This window comes from Protopterus annectens, chromosome 11.part0, assembly GCF_019279795.1.
Source record: "Protopterus annectens isolate FY-2018-M chromosome 11.part0, PAN1.0, whole genome shotgun sequence".
Taxonomy (NCBI): domain Eukaryota; kingdom Metazoa; phylum Chordata; order Ceratodontiformes; family Protopteridae; genus Protopterus; species Protopterus annectens.
In genome coordinates, this window is record NC_056745.1 from 1,481,447,794 (window position 1) to 1,481,473,373 (window position 25,580).

The 25,580-nt window shown below is 42.1% G+C and overlaps 1 protein-coding gene across 5 annotated transcripts in view; it reads left to right on the forward strand.

Moving 5' to 3' along the window:
* The window catches only part of TRABD (TraB domain containing), a 788,001-nt gene that overhangs the window by 599,317 nt on the left and 163,104 nt on the right, over nucleotides 1-25,580 (forward strand). For all 5 annotated transcript variants that reach the window (XM_044088787.1, XM_044088786.1, XM_044088788.1 and 2 more), the window contains exon 8: nucleotides 1,775-1,947. In XM_044088787.1, the coding sequence (XP_043944722.1) occupies nucleotides 1,775-1,947 (173 nt within the window). The remainder of the gene's footprint in view (nucleotides 1-1,774; nucleotides 1,948-25,580) is intronic.

Genomic DNA, 25,580 nt, shown 5'->3' on the forward strand with positions numbered 1-25,580 from the left:
GACATTTCTTTGTATCATGCTAATAGTCACATCTTTGCCATGATGTTCGTGCTTCTCATATTTGCCAGATGCTTCGTGACTCATTTTACACTTTTACTTGTTTTCAGCTTGTCTCACAAGCTGTTCTTGCGTTGAGTTAATTTCACCCAGTCTGAAGTTGCAATTGACTTTATTAAAGATTATCTGGTTCTGTTAGCAGTATGACCCTTGTCTGTTCATTCCTGATGCTACATGTGATTTTGAATCAAAGCAGTAACTCATGTAAGTCACCAGATTCACAGTCTTTAGTTTCAGTGTTCTCTGCAGGGCTCTACCATTGTGAATAGCAAAAGAATGAATGTTTGATTTTGTCTCTGCACAGCAGCACCAAAATATTCACCTCATCACAGCAACAATTTTCATTTTCCCTCCTGTAACTTAAATGTATTATAAAGTTTCTTGGCTTCTTTCCTTTTTCCATGCATAAATGTACCACAGTACTTTTTCAGGTTTCGTGAATATTCCACTCGCACTCAAAATAAATTGAATTTCTGAATCCACAAGTTCCACTACTCAGGCAGATTACCTTGAAGTACTATTTTCAAGTGTCTGTATTTCAGGCATTTCTTAAGTGGAAGGTGAAATAACTTTATTTCTGATCTCTTATAATATCTGACATGTCTTTGTGACAGAATTGGCAAACATCATTTGCATACAGCTGGATATTTCAGACTTTGCAGTTTTTGCATGATACCAGACCACATGATGTATGTTAACTTTGACAGAGGCTAGAAAAAACAAATATCTTAAAACTGTGCACATAAAATACTGGCACAACATTCTGGTCAGGCACATGTCATCAGGATGTGCTATGGGATGGTGTAAGAGTGTATGAGTGCTTATGAGATTGGTAGCCAGAGAAGAATCGCAGATGAACTGACGTAGTGAGTGCAGGTGTTATTTGCAAGGTTGCCAAACATAGCTGTACCGTATCCGTCCCATAGTATGCAGATGGCATGTGCTGGAGTCTTGGGCTCCCGATTTCCTTGTACGTAATCTACTTGCTGTTCTTTGTGGGGCTTGCCTAACATAGCTGTACCGTATCTGTCCCATAGTATGCAGATGGCATGTGCTGGAGTCTTGGGCTCCCGATTTCCTTGTACGTAATCTACTTGCTGTTCTTTGTGGGGCTTGCCTAACATAGCTGTACCGTATCTGTCCCATAGTATGCAGATGGCATGTGCTGCAGTCTTGGGCTCCTGATTTCCTTGCATGTAATCTACTTGCTGTTCTTTGTGGGGCTTGCCTAACATAGCTGTACCGTATCTGTCCCATAGTATGCAGATGGCATGTGCTGCAGTCTTGGGCTCCTGATTTCCTTGCATGTAATCTACTTGCTGTTATTTGTGGGGCTTGCCTAACATAGCTGTACCGTATCTGTCCCATAGTATGCAGATGGCATGTGCTAGAATCTTAGGATCCCGGTTTTCTTGTACATAATCTACTTACTGTTCTTTGTGGGGCTTACCTAACATAGCTGTACAATATCTGTCCCATAGTATGCAGATGGCATGTGCTGCAGTCTTGGGCTCCCGATTTCCTTGTACATAATCTACTTGCTGTTATTTGTGGGGCTTGTCTAACATAGCTGTACTGTATCTGTCCCATAGTATGCAGATGGCATGTGCTGGAGTCTTGGGCTCCTGATTTCCTTGTACGCAATCTATTTAAGTGCATCACCAGTGGTGCAGTATCTTGCAGTCATTCTAATGAGAGTTTCTTGTTAATCTTTCAGTAAAGATGATGTTGAAAAGTGCAAGCAGAAGGATTTGTTGGAGCAGATGATGTCTGAACTGATAGGAGAGTTCCCTGACCTTCATCGTACCATTGTCTCAGAACGGGATATCTTCCTTACTTTCATGTTGAAGCAGGCAGCAAAACAAATTGAACTACCTCATATTTCTAAGAGTAAGCATTTTTATTAATAATATTAGGACAATTATTCTGTAAGTTGTTTATACATGGTTTGGTAGCCAATAAACTCTAAGTAGGTAAATGTTTTCATTCTGATTGAGTTCAATAGGTGCATTTTGCTAGTACATAAAGAGAAGACAAAGCATAATTTAGTTCGTACCTTTCAGATTAACAATGTTCCATTTTCTTTCTTTCTCTTTTTTTTTGGGGGGGGGGGGTCTGTGTTGGGTCTTACGAGGCCTGTGGCCTCCTTCTGGATTCACCCAATAACATGTTTAAAGGTTCATAGGTGTGTACTAGGCTAATGACCCTGGAGCCTTTACAAGCCTATCCCCATAGGATTACCCCAGCATCATGCCACCCGACCTTAGTTCCTAGTATCTCTGTTGAGTAGAGCCACTGGAGTGATCCCCAGTGTGAATTTTCTATTTCCCATCCACTCATCAAGATTTCTCTTGAAGAGAGCCAGTGAGGTGCTCTGTTTGACATGTATGTGAAAGTCTATTCCATAGCATGGACAGTCTCTGGATTATGAACCTGTCCCTCCAGCATGATGTTCTTGGTGTTTCACTTTTGCAGTCATCACATTTGAGTTATCCTGCCAGGGGTAGCCCTCAGTCGGCCCAAATACCAGAGGCTTAGTATTTCTGTGTCAGTTGCTGTTGCTCCAGGATTGACGTCAGGTCGTCAGTGGTATAAAATCAGGCAGCCGATGCCATTACACCAGTCTTTCTTGCCGAGGAGCCCAAAGCAGAAGTAGTTCCACAAGAGTGCCAGTCGACCACTACCTGAGTTTTCTTTTCCAAATCGAAGCTGAAGTCTTCTAAAGCTAAGTACCCCATTGGGGATCCTTTTTTCTTGCCCTAACCGATGTCAGAAAAAGTTAACAATTGTCTCACCTGTGGAAAGCAAATACCACACCGAGACTTTCATTCTTACTGCGTCACCTGTTTAGGTCCAGACCATGACGTCCCTTGTGTCACTTTTGTGCTTTGTTCAGTGCCAGAACTATACGTAGTCGGGCCCTTATTGTAGCTAGATATTTTCGCTCTCAGTCCTCAAATTCTGATATGGCTTTGGTAAGCCATCTGACTACCGATCTTCCAAAAAAACGTAAGGATAAAGACAAAGACAAAGACAGACCGCACAGGTCCAGAACTGCCGATGATGCTTCCGTTAAGCTAGTCATCAGTTTTCCGGTCCTCACTGAGGCGCTTTTGCAGCCCCTGATACCCACTTCTGTGGATTTGCAGGCCGTTACCGAGACCCTTTTGGAGTCCAGTATGCTGCAAGACTGTTCTTTGACTAAGGATCCTGTGGATGTATCTACCTTGGATGGGTTCAGTGCTGCTGAGCAGGCACCAGCTTCTGAGGAAGTACTTCACACTACCGATACTCGACACAAACCAACGACTTTCGTGTCTTCAGTTCTTTCTAAAACTACCAAATTTCTAAGGCCCAGGGTACAAACTACACCTAAAAAGTGACCCAAGCTCAGGCACCTGCTTCTTTGCCACAATCTCAAATGCTTAAAATGACCTTTGGCCATTCCTTCTGTCCTGGATGTTGTGGATGATGTTTGTATGGAATCCATTTTGACTCCTGACACCCCTCCTCCAGCTCCCAGGAAACTTGACAGGTACTACAGAGTCCCTGACTATCACAAATTCCTTTTCAAAAGTCCTACTGCTGACCTAGAGGTCATCTCTCATGGACCTAAAGGAATTAAAGCAAGCTCAGCTAAGAATCCCCCCCCCCCCCAAGACAGGATTTCCTGAGCTTTAGACAGATGGGGTAAAAAAGTATACACCTCTGCTACTCTTGCTATTAGAGCATTAAATTGTCAGTTCTACATGCTGAAATATCAGCAGCATACCATGGAGCCTCAAACAAAAATATCGTCCTTTCCTGCTTGTGCAGAAAATAAAGAATTACAAGAGCTTATGCATTCTGCAAGCCAAGTTACTAAGCACTCCTTGCAATGTGGCTTTGATGCCTTAGAAGCATCTTGCAAGGCAGCAGTCACTGGTTCTGCCCTTAGAAGGCATGCTTGGCTTAAGGAACAGACCTTGCCAGACCATGTCAAATCAAAATTATTGGACGTACCATTGAACAAAGACAATTTGTTTGGCATCAAGGCAGAAGAGGTCTTAAAAAAGATGGAAGAAAAAGCTAAATCTATGCAGACAGTTAAAGACTTTTTACAGGTCCAGGTTCAGTAGGCATTGTCCCTCCAAGCACTGGTCCTATCAGGCCACCTCCAGGCCAGCTCAGCCCAGACCCAGGGGAAGCAGACCCCCCCCCAGACAGCTGCCCCAGGGAATGCAGAGATCTAAGCAATGGAGTTCCTCTTCTTCAAAAACAGGGAGTGCTAAGCCATCCCCTTATGGTAAGAACTCACAATGACTTTACACCTCCACCCCTTACCTCTGCCCACCTGCTTGTGCCCCTAGGAGGAAAACTCTCCTTCCATACAAACAACTGGGCCTCTATTACCAACAACCGATGGGTCCTCAACATAGTGTCCAAGGTATACAAATTTTATTTCCACACTCTGCCAACATCAAAAGGGTTCCCAGATCTTCCTCCAAACCAGTGGGCAGAGGCCAAAAAGCAAGTCCTTTCCCTGCTGTCAATGAAGGCAATGCAGCATGTTCCTGCAGACCAAATAGACCAAGGTTTTTATTCCAGACTCTTCCTGGTACCCAGAAAAGAGGGCACTGGGTGCCCAATCCTTGACCTATCCATTCTAAACACCTTTAAGGTGATACCAAAATTCAAAATGCTCACCCTCCAGCAGCTTCCTCTTATGATTTCCAAGGATGCTTGGTTAGCCACCCTAGACCTAAAAGAGGCATACCTACACTTCCCAATCAGGGACTCTTGCAGGAAATATCTTTGTTTTAAGGCAGGATCTATGCACTTCCAAGTTCTCTGCACTTCCCTTTGGCTTATCCACTGCTCCCAGAGCTTTCACAAAATGCCTGGCTCCAGCCATTGCTTTTTGTAGACAAGGAAATATTCAAATTTACCCTTACTTAGACGATTGCCTGATTCAGGCAGACAGTCAGGAAAAGCTGTTACAGCACCTGACCTTTGTAAAGGACCTACTGACCTCCCTGGGGTATACTATCGATGAAAAGAAATCAAAAGTAGTCCACACACAAAAAAATGTATTCCTGGGAGCAAGCCTGGACACTGCATCCCAGATGGCATTCCTTATCCAGAAAAACAAGCCTGCCTGACAGGCTACTTCTCTCAACTAGCCACCAGAACCCAGTTATCCACAAGGAAAATCCTGCAAGCTCTAGGGTTCATGACCTCCTGCATTCTACTCCTTCCATATGCCAGACTGCATATGCGGAAACTACAGTGGTACCTAAAAAGCCTTTGGTGTCAGCACTTTCAAGACCTGGAAACTCTTACACCAGTGATAACTTGCATAAGAAAAGATTTTCTTTGGTGGGCAGCAGCATGCAACCACAACAAGGGACTACCCTTCTCACAACCCCATGCCACCCAGACCCTCACCACAGTCGAATCAGACTATGCCTAGGGTGCACACCTGGACGGCAGGTGCATTCAGGGCCATTGGAGCCCAAGTCAACTACATCTGCACATCAGCCAAAAAGAGATGCTAGCTGTTCAGCACACACTGACAGCTTTCAGACCCCTACACTCCACGAGGCCTCTACTGATCAAAACAGATACCACAATGATGTGGTGTATCAACAAGCAGGGAGGGACTCAGTCTTATCCTTTCTGCAGGCTCGCCATGAACCTTTGGCACACTGCCTCAGCCTTGCAACTACACCTGCTAGCACAATTCCTGCCAGGCTCCCTAAACTCTCTGGCAGACAACGTAAGCAGAAACCTGCTAGACCCACATGAGTGGCAGCTAGACCACAGAACCTTCAATCTTGTAACCCAGAAATAGGGCACTCCGAAGGTGGATCTCTTTGCCTCCTACTCCAGTCATCAGCTCAGCAAATTCTGCACCAGGGAATCTCACAGCAAGGCCTGGAAAGTGGATGCTGTATCCTTCCAGTGAGTAAACCTCTCGGTCTGTGCATTTGAAAAAAATGGACGTCTGTGTAAGTGACCGAGACATGGTTTAAAAAGGGGGACAGGGCTGAAATGCCTTCCTGACCTTTATACCAACCACTGCACAGTTTGCAGATTTGGGGAAGAAAAGGTGGACAAGTGACTCCCATCAAGGCTGGTTAAGCAGCGTGATGAACTACAACTTCTTCATGTCCATATCACAAGCCACAGTGCCTATCTACAAACAGTAGGGTCACTCAATATTAAACCCAGTACCAGAATGTTCTAAACTATCCAGCTGTAGACTGGGAAACCTGCACCACCACTGTTGCACAAGAACAGAGATTTCTGGATTTTGTCAAGACAAACGCCCTGGAACAATTAGGGTACTCAATGGAGAGCTTAACATTTTAGACCTTATCCTAACTAATAGGGGAGCATCTTGTACCATCTATTGCATATCTTTGTCACTTGTTAGGTCTGACAATAAAGCTGTCTCCTTCAAAATAAACTTAAATCCAGGGATCATTTCCTCCCATGGTATTTTTAAAAATTTCTCCAAGACAAACCAGCTACTCCTAAGTGATACATTGGCAAGCTCTGAATCTCCACAAAACCCAGTTAACTGTACTGAATATGTGGAAATGTACGTGAAGTAAAAAACTAAAGTCATAAGTGATTTGACAAAAAATAAGTACATAACAGCTGCACAGCTGTGGCTATACCTGGTAGAAACAAGTGAAGGGCATGCCAGAAAAATTTTAATATTAACTTGAATTGGATTAGGGAGGAACTCTGATTCACATGGATGGGGAGCCTGTTCCAGAGACGGGGTAGTCGCTGGGATACAAGCCTGACTCTCCAGCAGGTCCTATTTATATCACAGGCAACATTTAAATCTTCAGAACAGGTAATTCTAGTGCTGTTTGTTTGTGGATATGCAGAATGCCCATCAGTAAGGGGGTCTGACAATGCCTTGTATGCAAGGCATAGGTCTCCCCCTCAACAGCCTGTAGGAGACAAAATAAAGGGATAGGGTTTTAAGGCAGTCTGTATAGGGCATGTTACGAACTCCCTGTATTCTTTAAGTGGGGAGACTTTGTGGATATTGTAGTTGCTGGATGTGCCAGGTTAGGTACATACCAAAGGGGGAATTGTACTCAATGATAGGTTTTATGAATACAGTGGAACAATGACCACCCTGGACCTTTGTTTATAAGTTGTACAACATGGAATGATTTCCTTACTACTGTAGACACGTGATGGTCAAAGGTTGTGCATCTCCCCAAGTACCTGACCATTGGGGGCAAGTCTTAGGAATGAGTTCTCAACATAATAGTTACCAGTGGAGAATGGCTTCCCAAAGGATACAGTTATGCATTTCCCAGCATTTAGTTTTAGTCCATGGCTCTGCCACAATTTATTTGTCTGCGTCAGCCCTTTCTAGAAAATATTAGCATTGGTAGGGCAATTATATAGCTACTCCTAATTTGCAATCAACTGCACATTTAGATCGCGAGAGACCCTTGACATTGACCTTGATTTCAGAGAGAAAATGCCAAAAATGATCATCCCTATAACCAATCCTTTAGGGACTCAGCTTGTGAGAAGCTTCTTTCTAGAGGTGGACTCCCCATTTCTAACATCCTGGGTCTTGTCTGTAAGACCCCTGGTTATCCACCAGGTGACGTAAGGGTTTATACCTAACCTCAAGAGTTTGTCAGCAATGCCCGAGTGGGGTATTGTGTCAAATGCACAAACCAAAAAGAATCACTGTTCCAAAGTTCACCAAAACACCAAAAATACAGAACAGATTGAAGGAGGCACAAATCCGTAATCCACTCGAAATCCTTTATTAGAACGACTCTTCAGTCCAATAAAACGCAGAAATAATGAAATTTTACTATACAGTCCACTAACGTGATTACACCAGCACTGCGTTTTCGTTTAAGCAACTTCATCAGATGGAGACAAATGCATACCTACACAAAATCACTCCTTATATACGCATCAGAATAATTAAACAATTAGTTAATTAAAATGAACAAGGTACTTAAACATTTAAAGGGGTAAGACTCATAATACATTCAACACATACATTAAAATATAATGGATTCCCCCCAAACTGTCCTATTATATTAGTGAATTAATAAATTAATATTAATATCAAAAATTCATAAATTAATAAAAACTTTATAATGACTTAATCTAATAAAAACAAACTAAATTCTTTAATACACCCAGCTAAAGCATTACAGCTTGTGGTACCCTATACTACCAACACTTTATAATGTAAACTGATTTTAATACACATTTAAAATAAGATAAAATATAGAGGAATTAAAATGCATAAAATGGAAACACTTAAAGCTTAGCTGATCTCAGCTTAAGTACAGGTGCTAAAGAGATGGCATCATTTAAACCTGAAGGTTTATTCGCCTCCAAGGAAAGCAGCCACAACAGCTCTTTATACTCAATCGAAGTTTCCCATAGCCTACCTCTTACATCCTTTTCCACTACTTCCAACACAAAGAAGCTAAATTTGGCTTCCTGGCAAATTAATTTATGTCGGTATAAAGCATTATTAGTACATTTTGTTTTTATCTCATAGTAATGCTCATAAATTCTATTCTTTAACTTTCTTTCTGATTTCCCTATATAAAATGCATCACAATGATCACACAAACCTAAATAAACTATCCCAGAGGTGTGACAGTTCGCAAAATATTTGCTCTGGATCAAACTGTCCCTGCTCTCTAAAAAAATTGTTTGCTTAGTACAAATAAATGGGCATTGGGAACACCTTTCACATTTAAAGGTTCCTAGTTTCCCTTCCTTAACTTTTTTCATACCATATTTATTTTATTTATTTATTTTATTTATTTGCAGTTGGTTTACCAGGATAGTCCATTGGGCCAAAAGAACCCGTTTTCAATGGAGTCCTGGGGAGAAAAGCTCCAATACAGACAAAATTAGGTGCATACAAAAATTACAAAAATTACAAAAATGATTGTACAGAGTAAAACATAAAAGATTTAAGCTCACAATTCAAAAGCATTCAAATCAATACAGTATGATGAGGATAAATGAGAGGTAAGAAAATTGAAAGAGTAATGTGATATACATTTAGAGGAGTTATTCAAGCAGACATCAAATAACCTTACAGAGTAGATATACTGAAGGAACATTAGGTTTGTTAGGTAGAGATACGTATCAAAAGTGTAAAGGATGATGAGATATAATAAATTTATGAGGGGAGGGAGCAAGAGCAATCCCATTGGGACCTCAGGTATGTATGGAGAGAGTTTTTGAACGTGTACTGGTTAGAGGTGGTACGAATGGATGGTGGGAGTGAGTTCCAGAGGCGGGCAAGGTTGAAGGATAGTAAGTGTTTACCTGGGGGATGAGATGGTTTATGGACTTCTAATAGGTTTTGATTGTTAGACCTTAATACTCTATTTGGTAGGTGCATTTTGAAGGCAGAAGACAGGGAGGGACAAAGAGAAGGACTAAGAATGAGCTTGTGAGCGAAAGTCAGCTGTATATAAGTGAGATGATTAGGTAGTTCGAGCCAGTTTAGGGTTTGGAGAGAGGAACAGTGGTGGGTGGAGGACCTGTGTCCATTTTTGAATTTGGCGATTTTATTATAGCAGGAGGAAAGCTGGTTTTAGAGAGGTCTGAAGATTGGTCAGTAGTGGGGCCCCATAGAGAAGGGAGGGGATGAGAAAAGAGGAAGCGAGTGTGATTTTGGAGGATCTTGTAAGGTACTGATTCTGACGGTAGAGCATACCTAGTTTTTGGTGAGTTTTTAATATTTAGTTGTAGATGGGAGTTGTAGCTAAGCCTATTATCAATTTGTACACCTAGTAGCTTAGTTTCAGTCACTAGTTCAAGGGGTAAGTTATTTTGGCTGGTAATTGAGAAAGAGTTTATATTGAAGGAAGTGGATTTGGAGGGGGTAAATACCATAAGTTTTGTTTTGGAGGCATTGAGTGCCAAGTGATTTATTTTCATCCACTGTTCGGTAATTGAAAAAGCTTCCTGGGTAAGTGTTTGGAGCTGAGAGGAGGAGGTGGCAGAGCAGATAATGGTAGAATCATCTGCATATTGGATGATGTTTGCAAAAGGAATTGATTTGTGGAAATCGTTTATAAATATATTAAAGAGGAGGGGACCAAGAATAGATCCTTGAGGGACTCCAGTGGGGTACTAAGGAAAGGGGAAGTGGCCTTTTTCCATATTACAGCTTGGTTTCTATTTGATAGATAGCTGGAGAACCAATTTATGGAAGAAGGAGAGAGGTTAAGTTTTGACAGTTTGGTTAAGAGAAGATTGTGTGAGATAGTGTCGAAGGCCTTGGAGAGGTCAAGTAGTAGGGTAGAGACAATGTGGCCGGAATCACGTGCTGTGTTAACAGTCTCAAGGAAGGATAAGAGGGCTGTCATAGTGCTGTGATTTGGCCTGAATCCATGCTGTGTAGGAGTTATAAGGTTGTTGTCTAAGAGATGTGGCAAGAGTTGAAGGTGGACACACTTTTCCAGAAGTTTAGAAATAGGGGACAGGATAGCAATAGGACGAAAGTTGTTGATGCTACAATTGTTGCCTCCTTTATGTAGAGGGATGATGAATGCTTGCTTCCACAGTTGGGGCACAGTGCATTCATGAATAGAGCGGTTGATTAGAATGCTGATGGGATAAGCAATAGCATCTGCAGCTATGCTTAGGAAGTAGGAGGGAATGGTGTCAGGGGCATTAGTACAAGGCTTCAGTTTCTGAAGAAGTTTCTTTATAGCGGAAGTGGGCGTAGGTTTTAGTGAGAATAGAGAGGAATGTGGAGAGAGAGAGAGTTTGAGGGGGGTGTGAATGATGAGGCAGTTGGAGTAGTGGATAAGGTGGAAGATAGGCCGTGTGAGGTGGAATTGGGGATAGGGTTGTGGGTGGGAGAGGGAGGGGGTGTATTAGATAGTGAGGTGGGGCATGTGAAGGAGGAGGTGAGTTTGCTAATGGAGTCGATGAAAAAGAAGTTAAACTGCGTAGCTAAATCTAAGTCGGGACTGTTTGGGTCTGGGGTTGGGGTGTGTGGTTTGCTGGGGTTAAGGAGGGTGGATATCCCCTTCCAAAATCTTTGAGGGTTGGTTTTATTATTGTTTTGGAGTGTGAAGAAGTATTTTTGTCTATCTGAGGTTATTAGCTTTTTTACTTTATTTCGAAGGGTTTTGAATGCAATATGATGTTCTGGGGTCTTAGTTCTCAGATAGAGTCCCCAGGCTTTGTTTCTAAGGCGCATAGTTGATAGTGTGGTTTTGGTTAGCCAGGGGGCTGAATTTGTTTTGATTCTTTTTGTTCTTAGAGGGGCTTGGGAATCAAGTATTCTTAAGAAAGTGGAGTTAAAGTGAGCAATATGTGAGGGGTATCCTCCAGGATAGTCTTTAAGCTTTTGCCCCTTCTATATGTACATTTCAAAGGTTCTTCAAAGATACATTTCAAGTCCGAAATCTGACCAAACCTACTCCATTCTTCCTCCAAAATCTTCCTAATTCTAGGTGCACTACCATTATAATCAACTACAAAATTGCCTGTACCCTCACTGTTAAGCTTTGTAGATTTCATCTCATTCAAGGCAAAATTTAAACCCAAAATGGGTTTAAATTTGTCATATCTACCTTCCTTAACTTCTCTTTCTATAGGCTCAATAAGATCTTTAGGGTAGCCTCGATCCATAAACATATTGTGCAAAATTTTATATTCATCCTCAAAATCACTCTCCCTTGATGTCATACGGCTACACCTCACATATTGTCCCTTAACAATACCTTTTTTCTGATGGTAGGGATGAGCACTATTAAAAGCCAAATAAGAATTCGAAAATGTTGGCTTAATAAAAATCTAGGAATAAAAACAACTATCACTTTTGCCTATAGTAATATCCAAATAATTTAAAAATTCTTTATCCTTATTATAAGTCAATTTTAAAAAATCAGTGGACTCTGAGATGTATGAAATTCGTCCATTGTGCCCACCCATAAAAAGCACATATCATCCAAGAAACGCTTATAAAATTTCCAATTATGGGCATATTTTGAATTAATAATAAATTTTTCTTCCCAAGCTGTTAAAATAATATTAACATATGTGAGGGCACATCTTGCACCCATCCCTACTCCCTGAATCTGCTTAAAAAATTCTCCCTCATAATGAATAAAGTTGTTATTTAAAACTAATTCCATAAAAACTAAGATCAAATAAAATTCATTATTATTAAATTTACCATAATTTATCAGGGCTTCTTCAAACCACATCATCCCCTCATTGTGGGGTATAGATGAAAAAAGGTCCACTATATCAATAGTTATAAAAGTAATATTATCATCATACAAATCCTGAGTTATACTACGCAAAAGGTCCCAAGAATCTTTCACAGTCCCCTGGCCTCCCATAGATAAAGACTTTAGCTTTACATCCAACCATCTCACCAATGGTGCAGTAACCGAGCCCTCCGAAGCAACAATAGGTCTCAAAGGGGGGGTCTTCCAGGTCTTTATGTACTTTTGGTATCCCAACAATCGTGGGGACCTTAGGTTTCTCAACGTGAAGGTACTTAAAAGTTTCAACATCAACATCAAGGGAGAGTGATTTTGAGGATGAATGTAAAATTTCTCTGAATCAAAAAAGAGGCTTAGGGATTTTCTTCTTTTTCCTCAGCATAGGCCTTTGGCAATGCCTCCTGTATTAGACATTGTTGATGTGTTTTCGGAATCAAGCATGGCTCCTGATTCCCTACCTCTGGCTCCTAGTAAGCCAGACAGATATTACAGGGTTCCTGACTCCCAAAAATTTCTATTCAAAAATCCTGCTGCTGATCCTGAGACTATCTCACAGGGTCCCAAAGGTGTAAAGGCCTCTACAGCCAAAAATCCTACCCCTTCTGATAGAGATTCCAGGGCACTGGATAGATGGGCAAAGAAGGTTTATACATCTGCTACCTTAGCAATTAGGGCCTTAAACTGCCAGTTTCATATGCTTAAATATCAACAGCATGTTATGGGCTTATTGAAACAGAACATTATGTTGATTTCTGATTATGTGGAAAATAAAGAATTACAGGAATTATTGCATGCAGCAGAACAGGTTGGAAAGCATACTTTGCAGTGTGGTTTTGATTCCTTGGAGGCCTCTTGCAGGGCCTGGATGTGTGATTAGAAGGCATGCCTGGCTCAAGGAGCAAAATCTGCCTGATTATGTCAAAGCTAAATTGTTGGATGCCCCTTTACAGCATGATACTCTGTTTGGTAATAAGGCAGAAGAGGTTTTAAAGAAAATGGAAGACAAAGCTAAATCTATGCAAACTGTAAAAGATTTCTTACAAGTGCAGCCACCCAGGTTCAGTAGGCACTGGCCTACTAAAAACTGGTCCTTTCCTGTGTCCAACAGAGCCTCTCAAGGCAAATCCAGGCACTTAAAAGGCTCTAGATACCAATCACAGGGTTCTTACAGGTCAAAGCAATGGGGTGCCTCCAACTCCAAATCTGGAGGACACAAAGCACAACCCTACAGTAAGCAGTCTCAATGACTTCCCTCTTCCTTCACCAAGCACTTATCTTTTGGCAGCCCCCTTGAGGGGAAAATTAGCACTTCATGCTCGGAATTGGCAGTTAATTATCCAGGACAAGTGGGTATTAAACATAGTATCCCAGGGGTACAGATTTCATTTCCATACTTTGCCAATTCCAAACGGTTAGCCAGATCTGCCACAAAATCAGTGGGCAGAAGCTCAGAAGCAAGTTACGTCCCTCATTGATATGGGGACTATTCAGCCAGTACCAGAACAGGAAAAAGGACAATGTTTTTATTCAAGACTTTTCCTGGTACCCAGAAAAGACAATTCCTGGCGTCCAATACTGGACTTATAGATTTTGAACGCGTTCCTGGACATTCCAAAATTCAAAATGCTGACTTTACAACAGCTACTGCCTATGCTGGGCAGGAATGCTTGGTTAGTGACTCTAGACTTATCCCAATATGGGAATCATACAGAAGATACCTCTGCTTCAAGGCAGGTTTTTTGCATTACCAATTCTCTTTGGCTTATCTACTGTGCCCAGGGTCTTTACAAAGTGCCTGGCACTAGTAATTGCATTTTGCAGACAAAGAAGCATACAAATGTGTCCTTACCTGGACGACTGTCTCATTCAAGCAGAGAACAAGGACATTCATCTTCAACATCTGGCATTTGTAAAAAGGCTATTAACATGCCTAGGGTACACAATAAACGAAAATAAATCCCAAATGGTACCCTCTCAAATAACTACATTCCTGGATGCAAGCTTGAATACAACTGCCCAGATTGCTTACCTTACGCCAGACAAACAAAGGCAACTGACAGCATACTTCAAACAGATGGCAACAAAAACCCAGTTATCTGCAAGACAAATTCTGCAGGCTTTGGGGTTTATGGCATCCTGCATTCTACTAATTCCATATGCAAGACTGCATATGAGGAAACTTCAATGGTACCTAAAACGTTTGAGTCAACATTGTCACAGTCTGGAAACAATGATTCCTCTCATTCCCTGCCTACAACAGGACTTTCTTTGGTGGGCAGAGACATGTCACCAAAACAAGGGACTGTCATTCACTCTACACCCTGCCACCCAAACCCTTACTTCAGACACATCAGACTATGCTTGGGGGGCCCACCTGGCAGGGATATGCATTCAGGGCATATGGAGCCCAAAACACATGCATCTGCATATCAACCAGAAAGAGATGCTAGCTGTTCAGAATGCTCTGACAGCCTTCAAGGACTTACTTCATCCAGGACAACTACTGATAAAGATGGACAACACCACTGTTATGTGGTACATAAACAAGCAGGGGGGTACACATTCCTACCCCCTTTGCAGACTAGCTATAGCATTGTGGAACACAGCTTTGGCTTACCAAGTACATCTTCAAGCTCAATTCATGCCAGGAAAACAAAATACTCTGGCAGACGACCTAAGCAGAAATCTTCTGGACCCGCACGAGTGGAAACTGGATCCACAAATCTTCTGCATGGTAACACAAAAATGGGGGAGCCCAGACATAGATCTATTTGCCTCTCCCCAAAATTATCAACTGCACAAATTCTGCACAAGGACTTATCACAGACAAGCATGGAAAGTGGATGCCCTATCCTTCAGTTGGAAAAACCTATCAGTCTATGCCTTTCTCCTTCTGCCACTTCTCTCCAAGGTCTTGCTAAAGGTCAGGCAGGAAAGACCAAAAATGATCCTGATTGCTCCAGACTGGCCTCGCCATCACTGGTACCCAATTCTAAGGAATATGTCTCAACTCCTTCCTTGGTACTTGCCTCAAATACCTCATCTGCTGTCTCAGCAGAACAATCAAATTCTGCACACTCCGCTCCAAACTCTGAACCTTGCAGCATGGCTGATCATTTAATTATTCAAACAACACCTCTCAGTAAATCTGTGATGGATGTCATTTTGGAAGCCAGAAGGCCTAGTACTAGAACATTTTATGCTGATAAATGGAAGAGATTCTGTGCTTGGAAGCAAGCACAAGGAACAGACACAGCAAAACCAAATATCCCTTAGATTTTACAGTGCTTGACTGAGATGCTTGACAAGGGCCTATCTTTTTCTTCAATAAAAATCCATGCCTCTGCCATCTCGGCTCATTACAACATGGAGCCTCCCCTCTTTTCTCATCCCTTGCTAAAACAGTATCTTAGAGGGGCCAAAAATGTAAAGCCTCCCAGAAGATCACCAACTCCTGCATGGGACCTCAATTCTGTGCTGGAAAAGCTCACCCTGCCTCCTTTTGAACCAGCAGCTACTGCGAATATAACATTTTTATCTTGGAAAACAGCTTTCCTCTTGGCAATCAGCAAGAAGGGTTTCAGAACTACAGTCTCTCATGGCTGTGGAGCCTTTTATTGCATTTTACCTGGACAGGGTGTCCCTCAGGACCAGTCCTTCCTTTATACCTAAGGTGGTATCCAGTGTGGCTCTTAACCAAACAATTCACCTGCCAACATTTTACCCAAATCCGGAAAACAAGGGGGAGCAGATTCTGCACATTGGACGTACACAGGCAACTAAGATTCTACTTAAGCAGGACCAAATCTCTAAGAAAGTCTGAGCAACTACTGGTGGCATTTGCTTCAGGATCAGAGGGGAAGGCTATATCAAAGCAGACTATTTCTAAGTGGATAAGCCACTGCATTCATTTCTGCTACTTGCACCATGGTAAACCTGTGCCCAAGGGAATCAGGTCACATTCCACCAGGGCTGCCTCTACCTCGGCAGCCTTTCTCAGAGGAGTTCCAACCAAAGACATTCTAGAAGCTGCTACTTGCAGCTCTGTTCATACCTTCACAAAGCATTATCATTTGCCTCTCTTCTCCAAATCCACTGCAGGCTTTGCCACTGCAGTTCTGCAGGGCCTTATAGCCGCTCCTAATGCTATTTAGTTCCAACTCCCATCCATAGCTTTGGGATTCTACCCAAATGTAATGACTGCAACAATGAAACACAAAGAACATAGTACAGTTGTGTACACTTACCATAAATGTAGATGTTCGAGTGTATTCACTGTTGCAGTCCGGGTTACCCTCCCGCCATCCTCCTTTTCTATAACTTCTCTTTCCTTCAATATACTCTAAAGCCTTTGTGGTGTATTTGCTTTTAGATGAAGGTAAAGTTTATGTTACTAAAAGTGCATTTACATATATATATATTTTTGCTTCCCATTTGGGGGGCACCTGACATCTGGGTCAAGAAAAACTGAATAAAATGGTGTTGGCTGCATGTTTTATACCCCTGACGACCTGATGTCATGGAAGAGGAGACAGCAACCAACGCAGGACCCAAGACTTTGTTATTCAGGCCGACTGAGGGCAACCTGCCAGCAGATAACCCAAATGTAATGACTGCAGCAGTGAATACATTCGAACATCTACATTTATGGTAAGTGTACACTATTGTACTTTTCTTTGCCTCGGGAAAATTCTGTGAATCATGGAAGTGATAGGTGTTGATGAAGGCGTGTTCACTGGAAATATCTTTTGGCAAACTACTGTAGACTCACGCTGAACAGCATATCCACATCAGCTCCTTTATCGCTAACACCTTTCCCAGTCCCACTCTGGCCTTCACATATACTGTACCAGTGTACTAAGTAGGTACAACAAACTCCCTGAAGTACATCCTTCACATATACTGTACCAGTGTACTAAGTATGTACAACAAACTCCCTGAAGTACATCCTTCACATATACTGTACCAGTGTACTAAGTAGGTACAACAAACTCCCTGAAGTACATCCTTCACATATACTGTACCAGTGTACTAAGTAGGTACAACAAACTCCCTGAAGTACATCCTTCACATATACTGTACCAGTGTACTAAGTAGGTACAACAAACTCCTGAAGTACATCCTTCACATATACTGTACCAGTGTACTAAGTAGGTACAACAAACTCCCTGAAGTACATCCTTCACATATACTGTACCAGTGTACTAAGTAGGTACAACAAACTCCCTGAAGTACATCCTTCACATATACTGTACCAGTGTACTAAGTAGGTACAACAAACTCCTGAAGTACATCCTTCACATATACTGTACCAGTGTACTAAGTAGGTACAACAAACTCCCTGAAGTACATCCTTCACATATACTGTACCAGTGTACTAAGTAGGTACAACAAACTCCCTGAAGTACATCCTTCACATATACTGTACCAGTGTACTAAGTAGGTACAACAAACTCCCTGAAGTACATCCTTCACATATACTGTACCAGTGTACTAAGTAGGTACAACAAACTCCCTGAAGTACATCCTTCACATATACTGTACCAGTGTACTAAGTAGGTACAACAAACTCCCTGAAGTACATCCTTCACATATACTGTACCAGTGTACTAAGTAGGTACAACAAACTCCCTGAAGTACATCCTTTACATATACTGTACCAGTGTACTAAGTAGGTACAACAAACTCCCTGAAGTACATCCTTCACATATACTGTACCAGTGTACTAAGTAGGTACAACAAACTCCCTGAAGTACATCCTTCACATATACTGTACCAGTGTACTAAGTAGGTACAACAAACTCCCTGAAGTACATCCTTCACATATACTGTACCAGTGTACTAAGTAGGTACAACAAACTCCCTGAAGTACATCCTTCACATATACTGTACCAGTGTACTAAGTAGGTACAACAAACTCCCTGAAGTACATCCTTCACATATACTGTACCAGTGTACTAAGTAGGTACAACAAACTCCCTGAAGTACATCCTTCACATATACTGTACCAGTGTACTAAGTAGGTACAACAAACTCCCTGAAGTACATCCTTCACATATACTGTACCAGTGTACTAAGTAGGTACAACAAACTCCCTGAAGTACATGCATGAACATCACTACACACTCCAGAGATCTTTGTTGCCACAGAATCCTGGCTCTGCAGGAAACAAAAAATGAAGAATTGTTTTTTTTATGTAACTTAGAAATCATACTTGCTAAAACTACACTCTCAAAGCAATCTCAAGCATAAGAGTATGGCAATAATATCAAAGAAATGGAAGCTATTCTCTCCTGGGCCTCCCCAAAAATCCCTAATGAAACCATAATATATTTTTAACACCTGTATTAAATTATCACTTAATACATAAACATACATTAAAATAAAATAAATAACATAATAGCATGTTTCCAGTTGCTTACATTATATACCACATATGTTCTTTGTTATGACTATCATCAATCCAAAATTACATAAATTGTTCAATTACTGCCTTCCGTTAAACCTCACTCCCCCTCCTAAACTATTTTTACATGTTTTGTCCCCACAATTTCTAATTATTTCTATGTAATTTGCTCCTTCTCTTTTGAAAAGATCCCACTTCCAGTTCTTTTATCTCTCTTACATTATTCGGTACTTCAAATACAGTTGGTTTAGACTTTGATTTCTATTTTCTAGTAATTGCTTTTTTGGCAGCACCAGAGTTAAACTTAACAAGGCCTGACCTTATTGTGCCTAGCCATTTCATATTGTGTGTTCCAGCTAAAAAAAAAAAAAAAAATTAATCTCCTTACTTACACCCATTTTCTCACCCAATATTTCTGACAAGAGCACCGTGTAGGGAATTTTTAAAGTCTGCCAAGTCATTACAATTCCAAAGTATATGTTCCCATTTATTTATTTATTTTACATTTGTTTACTGGGATAGTCCGACTGGATACATGTCCATTTTCAGCAGAGGCCCGGGGAGAAAAGCTCCACATAGACAAACTTACATAGATTACACAGAAGTTAGCAAACAATTATAAAAACAAAGTGATTATATACAATGGGTTAGTAGTGTTCCCTAGTAGGGACTCCCAATTCTCATGGACAGACAGTTAAAAGTAAAAGACATCAGATTGGAAGCAGAGCTTGGCGATGTAGTTACAAGTTATGATAATTGCAGAATATGCTTTTAGTTTATAACTTAATCAGGGATGGTACATGGGCATAGCCAATTCACTTTGAGATACTGTTTGAGGTTTTTTTTTTAAGAGACTTTTGGGAGGATTGTAGGGTTATATAGTTTGGCAACGAATTCCAGGTTTTGCCAATGAATTTGGCAAACAGGGATTCACCAGCAGAGTTATTAGCTTTGTGGGTTTGGACCAGTAGTTTATCGGCTGACCGTAGGGATCTTAGGTTGCTATGTGGCTTAATAATATTTTTAAGTGAGGGGGGTATCCTCAGGGTGGTACAAAATTTTGTGTGCTATTAAGAGTTGATTGAATTGAATTAAGCTGGGCAGTTCTAGCCACTCTAGTTGTTTAAGGTTCTGGCAGTGGTGAGTTCTATAGGTGGAGCCAGTGGCGAATCTGGCAATATGATTGTAGCTATGGGACAGCTTACCTAGTTTGGATTTGTTGAGGATTGAGAGTACAGGCGAGGCATATAAAAGAGTAGAGGGTAGGTGTGATTGGGCGATTGCAGTCCTAGCCAGTGGGGTTAAAAATGTCTTGTTTCTATACAGTGATCCAATTTACCTCTTTTTTTTCCCATCACACTTTTAATATTTGCCATCTACCTGAGGAAAAATTCTTTGGAGTCTGTTTGGGGTATACAAATATCTGTGCAAACACTTTCAAGCAAAAATCCTTAACCTGGTAGACTTTGTTGCATACTTGGGAACCATGCATATGTCCTCTCTCATTGTTTCCTTGTGAATTGCTTATCCAATCTCTCTTCTCAAATTTTTCTAACCTCCTCTGATTGATTCTTATAGCTATCATGCAGTATTTTATATGCCGTACTAATTATCGTAGTTCATAGGTTCATACTAGGCCATCTGCCCTGGGGCAATTATAAGCCTAGCCCGATTTTGTTTGGCTTACGGCACCCCTTGATTTGAGTATACTGTGCCCTTTTTAAGGTTTAGTTTGCTGTGCCTCTGTCTAATAGTGACATGGAAGTAATCCCCGGGACAAACCTACGACCCCCCATCCACTCATCAAGATTCTTCTTGAAGAGATTCAGTGAGGTGCTCTGCCTAGCATGAATTGTAATTCTGTTCCAGAGCGAAGGGAGCCTCTGGGTTATGAATCTGCCCCTCCAGCAAGTTCTATTTATTTCAGTGCTGAGGTTCAAGTCCCTCGAGCGTGTGGCTCTAAGGGATTTAGATTTACTGAGGTGGAGCATGTCCATTAATTCTGGATTGGACATAGCTTTATATGTCAGGCATAGATCGCCTCGAAGTAGGCGGTATACAACTGAGTAGAGCTGGAGTTTTTTTAACCGAGCAGCATATGGCATCTGTTTGAGTCCCTTGATCCTCTTCGTGAGGTACTTTTGGGGTCTTTCTAATTGCTGCAGGTGTCGGGTAAGGTACATCCCAAAAGGGGCATTGTATTCCATGATGGGCCTGATGAGGGATGAATAAAGGGGCACGATTACCTCTCTTGATCTAGATGTGAATCCTTTCATGATGAGGTGGGCTATGTAAAAGGTCTTTCTAACCACTTTGGCAATGTGGTTGTCAAAGGAGAGATTGCTATCAACTTGGGTCCCCAGATCCCTAATTACTTTCTCTGTACTTAATGGGTTACCGCCTATGTGGTAATTTGTGGGCACATTGTTTTTGCCAAAGGGCATGACTATACACTTTTTGCCTTTTAGCTTTAGACCATGGCTCTGGCACCAGTTATCCGTCTCTGTGAGACCTTTTTGAAGGATGTTTGTGTCAGCTGAAGAGTTGATTATGGCGCCTAGTTTGCAGTTGTCTGCGAACTTGGTGAGCCATAGTCCTCCCACGTTGGCCTGTACCTCGGAAAAGTATATACTGAACAAGAGCGGTCCCAGGACAGAACCTTGTGGGATGCCACTTGTGACCGGTTTTGAGTCCAACATGGCTCCAGCAACTCTAACTCTGTGGGTTCTGTCTTTGAGCCAGTTTGCGACCCATCTTGTGACATAGGGGTTTATATTTAAGCTGGATAGCTTATCTATGATGCCCGAGTGGGGTATTGTGTCAAATGCCTTTGCTAGGTCCAGATAGGCTGTGTGGACTACCTTCCCTTCATCTATGGCTTTGGTGACTGTTTCGAAGAAGTCAACCAGGTTCAAAAGGCAGGATCTGCCCTTGACGAAGCCGAACTGGGTAGGATCTAGTGTCTGTAGGTCCCCAATGTCTTTGTTTATGAGCTCCATGATGATCCTCTCCATAGCCTTGCAGACTAAGCTAGTCAGGCTTATGGGGCGATAGTTTCCAGGGTCCGTGGAGGCTCCACCTTTGTGGAGTGGGACCACTGTTGCTGTACACCATACTGTGGGCACATATCCTGTATTGAGGCTGAGATTGTACAGCTGTTTTATTTGAGGGATTAGTTCTTCTTGGAGTTCATGTAGGACGCAACCCGGGATGCCATCTGGTCCCATGGAAGCAGTGTTTTTTTGCTTTGGAGAGGGTAGCCTTCACCTGAGCATCAGAGATGTTTGGGAGGCAGCCCTCTGCCGGGAAATATACTTGCTCTTTTTTTTGGGGGTGGGGGGGGTGGAGAAGTTTGCACTGAACCTGTCTGCCAGGATATTGGCGATGTCTGTGGGTCAGTGTATTTTTTGTCGTTTAGAATCAACTCAAAACAAGTCTGGGAGTTGCATCCCAGGTTCCTAACATAACTGAAAAAAGCCTTATGATTGTCTTTATAGTGTCCTGAGCAATTTTTCTCTCGAAGCTGGCCTTGGAGGACTTTATGAGGGATCGTAATTTTTTGCTAGTACTGATCAGGGATGCCTTCCCTGTTAGGGATTTTGTTCTATCATGTAGTATCTTCCTCCTTCTGTTGTACAGTTTATTTATGGCTGGGGTCCACCAGACTGGACGCCTGCCTTTGGATGTTTGGGTTTTGGTTTTGTTTGGGATAGCATGATCCATGCATTCCTGGAGATGTCCGTAGAATGCGTTTATATAGGATTCTGCAGTTTGAGCCATAGTTTCCACTGGCCCTGGGGCCTTGAAGGATTCCACTTCGGTTTTGAGAAGTGAGAAGTTCGCTTTTGAGAAGTTTTTCACTGTGGTTTTCTGGGCTGGGGGTGGGGTCGGGATGTGGACATCCAGTGAAATTAATTTATGGTCTGATCTTACCAATGAGGGATATACTTCAGGTGTGGAGCATAGAGTCCCCATGTTGGTAATGATCAGGTCTAGTATGTTATCCACTCTTGTGGGAGTGGTGACTAGTTGTTCCATAGCATTTGAGTTTATAATTTCCAGGAACCTTTGGGCTAAGGTGCTGGGGCTTGAGTAGTGCTCCCAGTCTATGTTTGGGTAGTTGAAGTCGTCCAATATAATGGTGTTCGGAGAGATCTTCATGTTCTCCAATGTTTTCAGGAAAGCCGAGTGGGATTCCTGACTTTGAGAGGGTGGTCTGTAGGATGCTATAAACTGAAAAGCAGTCTTGCCCACTGGTATTTGCACATGGATGGTCTCCGATACTTCGTGCAATGCCACTAACCTGGAGGTGTGGATATCCTTGATAAATATGGACACTCCCCCTTCTTTTGTGGTTCAGTCCAGGTTTTGGGGCCGAAAAGCATGATATGAGGTATAACCTGGTAGTGCTGGGGTGCTCTCTGGGGCCTTGAACCAGGTTTCTGTCACTGCACAGATATCGATGCTCTCCATACTGAGGAGAGCTTCGAGTGCGTGCATCTTGAGGTTAAGACTTCTGGCGTTTAGCAGCATTACCCTTAGTTTCTTGTTTCTTGTGCTGTCTATGGAGGTGGGTTTGACTTTTGAGCCTTGCCTAAAAAAGGCACTATGGGGTGGCAAGAGCCTTTGCCAATATCCGAAAGCCCAGTGGTGACAGGTGCAAGCCGTCCCTAGCGAAGCAACGTGGCTTGTCGAGCATGTCATCCCAGGCTGACAGACACTGGATCCCCTTAGAATGACACCAAAATTTTAGCCAATTGTTAAAATCGATCATTTTGTCTTTGTACTGTGGCATCATTCTAGGTGAGGGTAAGATGCTGCTCAAGGTCAAGGTCATACCGGCCTGGGCTACATGATCAGAGAGCTCCTCTATGTCTCTTTTCATGTAGTCCAGGGAGGTACGTCTCAGGTCATTCTCACCAGCATGTACAATGACTGAGTCATATTTGTATTTGCTTTGGAGTGACCTGAGTGCTTGCGTTATGTGGCGGATCCTAGCGCCCGACAGGCAGCTCACTGTGCCCTTCTCTTTATTCAGCCTGGTGAGCGGGACGTCAGTGTGTCTGACAATAGAGTCACCTATTACAATAGTATCAGGTGTGTTATTCAGCCTTAAGGGCTGTGGCTGCTTGGCACAATGACTTTGTGGGCTATGTGTTGTGTGTGTTTTGTTTTGGGGTAGCGTTTGCTTGGATGTCTGCTTTGGAGGTCTCTGTTGCTTAGGTAGATTTTTATTTAGAGCCTCCGAGTATGTTTTTGTGTATTTATGTGTTTGGTTCGCTGATGTGGTGGGACTATGTGATACTGGAATTGTGTTGTGTGAGGTTACCGTCTCCTCCTGACTGGTTTCATCAGTTTTGAGATGAGAGAGCTCAGCCTCCAGTTTGGCTATATGGTTGCATCTCTCACATATATTTGAAACCTGTTTGGAGGAGAGGGTTGTCCGTGTACATGAGACAGTTGTAACATTGCCTCAAAATTCCCAGATTCACCAGCTGGACTGGAGAGGAAACCATTGACTGACCTTTGGACATGCTAAAGTAATATAGGGAAACTGAATTAAGACGGACCAATAGGGGACAAGGTAATCGTAGAGAGTATAAGAGTAAGTAGTGCTTATGGTTTAATAGTGCTAACTTGTAAGATTACTTATTTGGACCAGTGAAGGGCCTTAGAATGAGAATATGGTGTTTAAATTGAGAGATAGAGCAGTTCTAAGGGAAAAAGTGAAGAGCAGACTTTGTGGAGCCAGGAATAGTTTGCAAAACCGCGCAAAAGAGGGATTTAAGAGAGGAAGATCAAGGAGTTAGGAATTGACCCAAAATGGCCAATAAAACTACAGTTTCAAGTCAGTAACCACCCCCACAGGGGCAGCTGCTCAATGTTTATCACTGCCACTGATGAAGAGAGAGACTTACCTTTAGCCCAAGCAAAAAATGTCCTCCAAGAAACTTACAAACAGTTCAGAACAGCAAGTCTGTAACTGAAAAAAATCTCAGAAAAGTGGGAAAAAAGCAAGATTTTTTTGTTTTTTCAGAGATAGGAGAGGTTCACAGGTATCAACAAGTTATAACAGTGCAGTAAATGACCCCACACTTGGGTGCCAGGCCAGAGACAGATAAAATGCAAGTTTTGGGAAAAAAACTATTTTAAAAATAAGTGCAAACAGGAAATTCAGTGAAATCGGTGTGTAGCCATAACAAACTTTGCTATAGTGCCTGACAAGGATGGTAATCTGGATGCTTGTGTGCAGTTTCCAAAGGTTCATCAGGGTAAGACGTGAAAGCGGTGTGTAGTCATAACAAACTTTGTTATAGTGCCTGACAAGGATGGTAATCTGGATGCTTGTGTGCAGTTTCCAAAGGCTCATCAGGGTAAGACGTGAAAGCGGTGTGTAGTCATAACAAACTTTGTTATAGTGCCTGACAAGGATGGTACTGTGGAGGCTTGTGTGCAGTTTCCAAAGGCTCATCAGGGTAAGACGTGAAAGCGGTGTGTAGTCATAACAAACTTTGTTATAGTGCCTGACAAGGATGGTACTGTGGAGGCTTGTGTGCAGTTTCCAAAGGCTCATCAGGGTAAGACGTGAAAGCGGTATGTAGTCATAACAAACTTTGCTGTAGTGCCTGACAAGGATGGTACTCTGGAGACGTGTGTGCGGTTTCCAAAGGCTCATACAATTTCCTTCTGGCCTAGTCTGTAAAAACTTTAAAAGGACATTTTCTGATTCCTACATTTCTTTAAAAATCTGTAAGGAACAATATTAACAGTAAAGCTTTTTGGGTTTCTCCTGTTAATATTTTGATGAGATGTATTTTTTCCAATGCCTATAGCTGCTTTGGATCCTTTGTGCA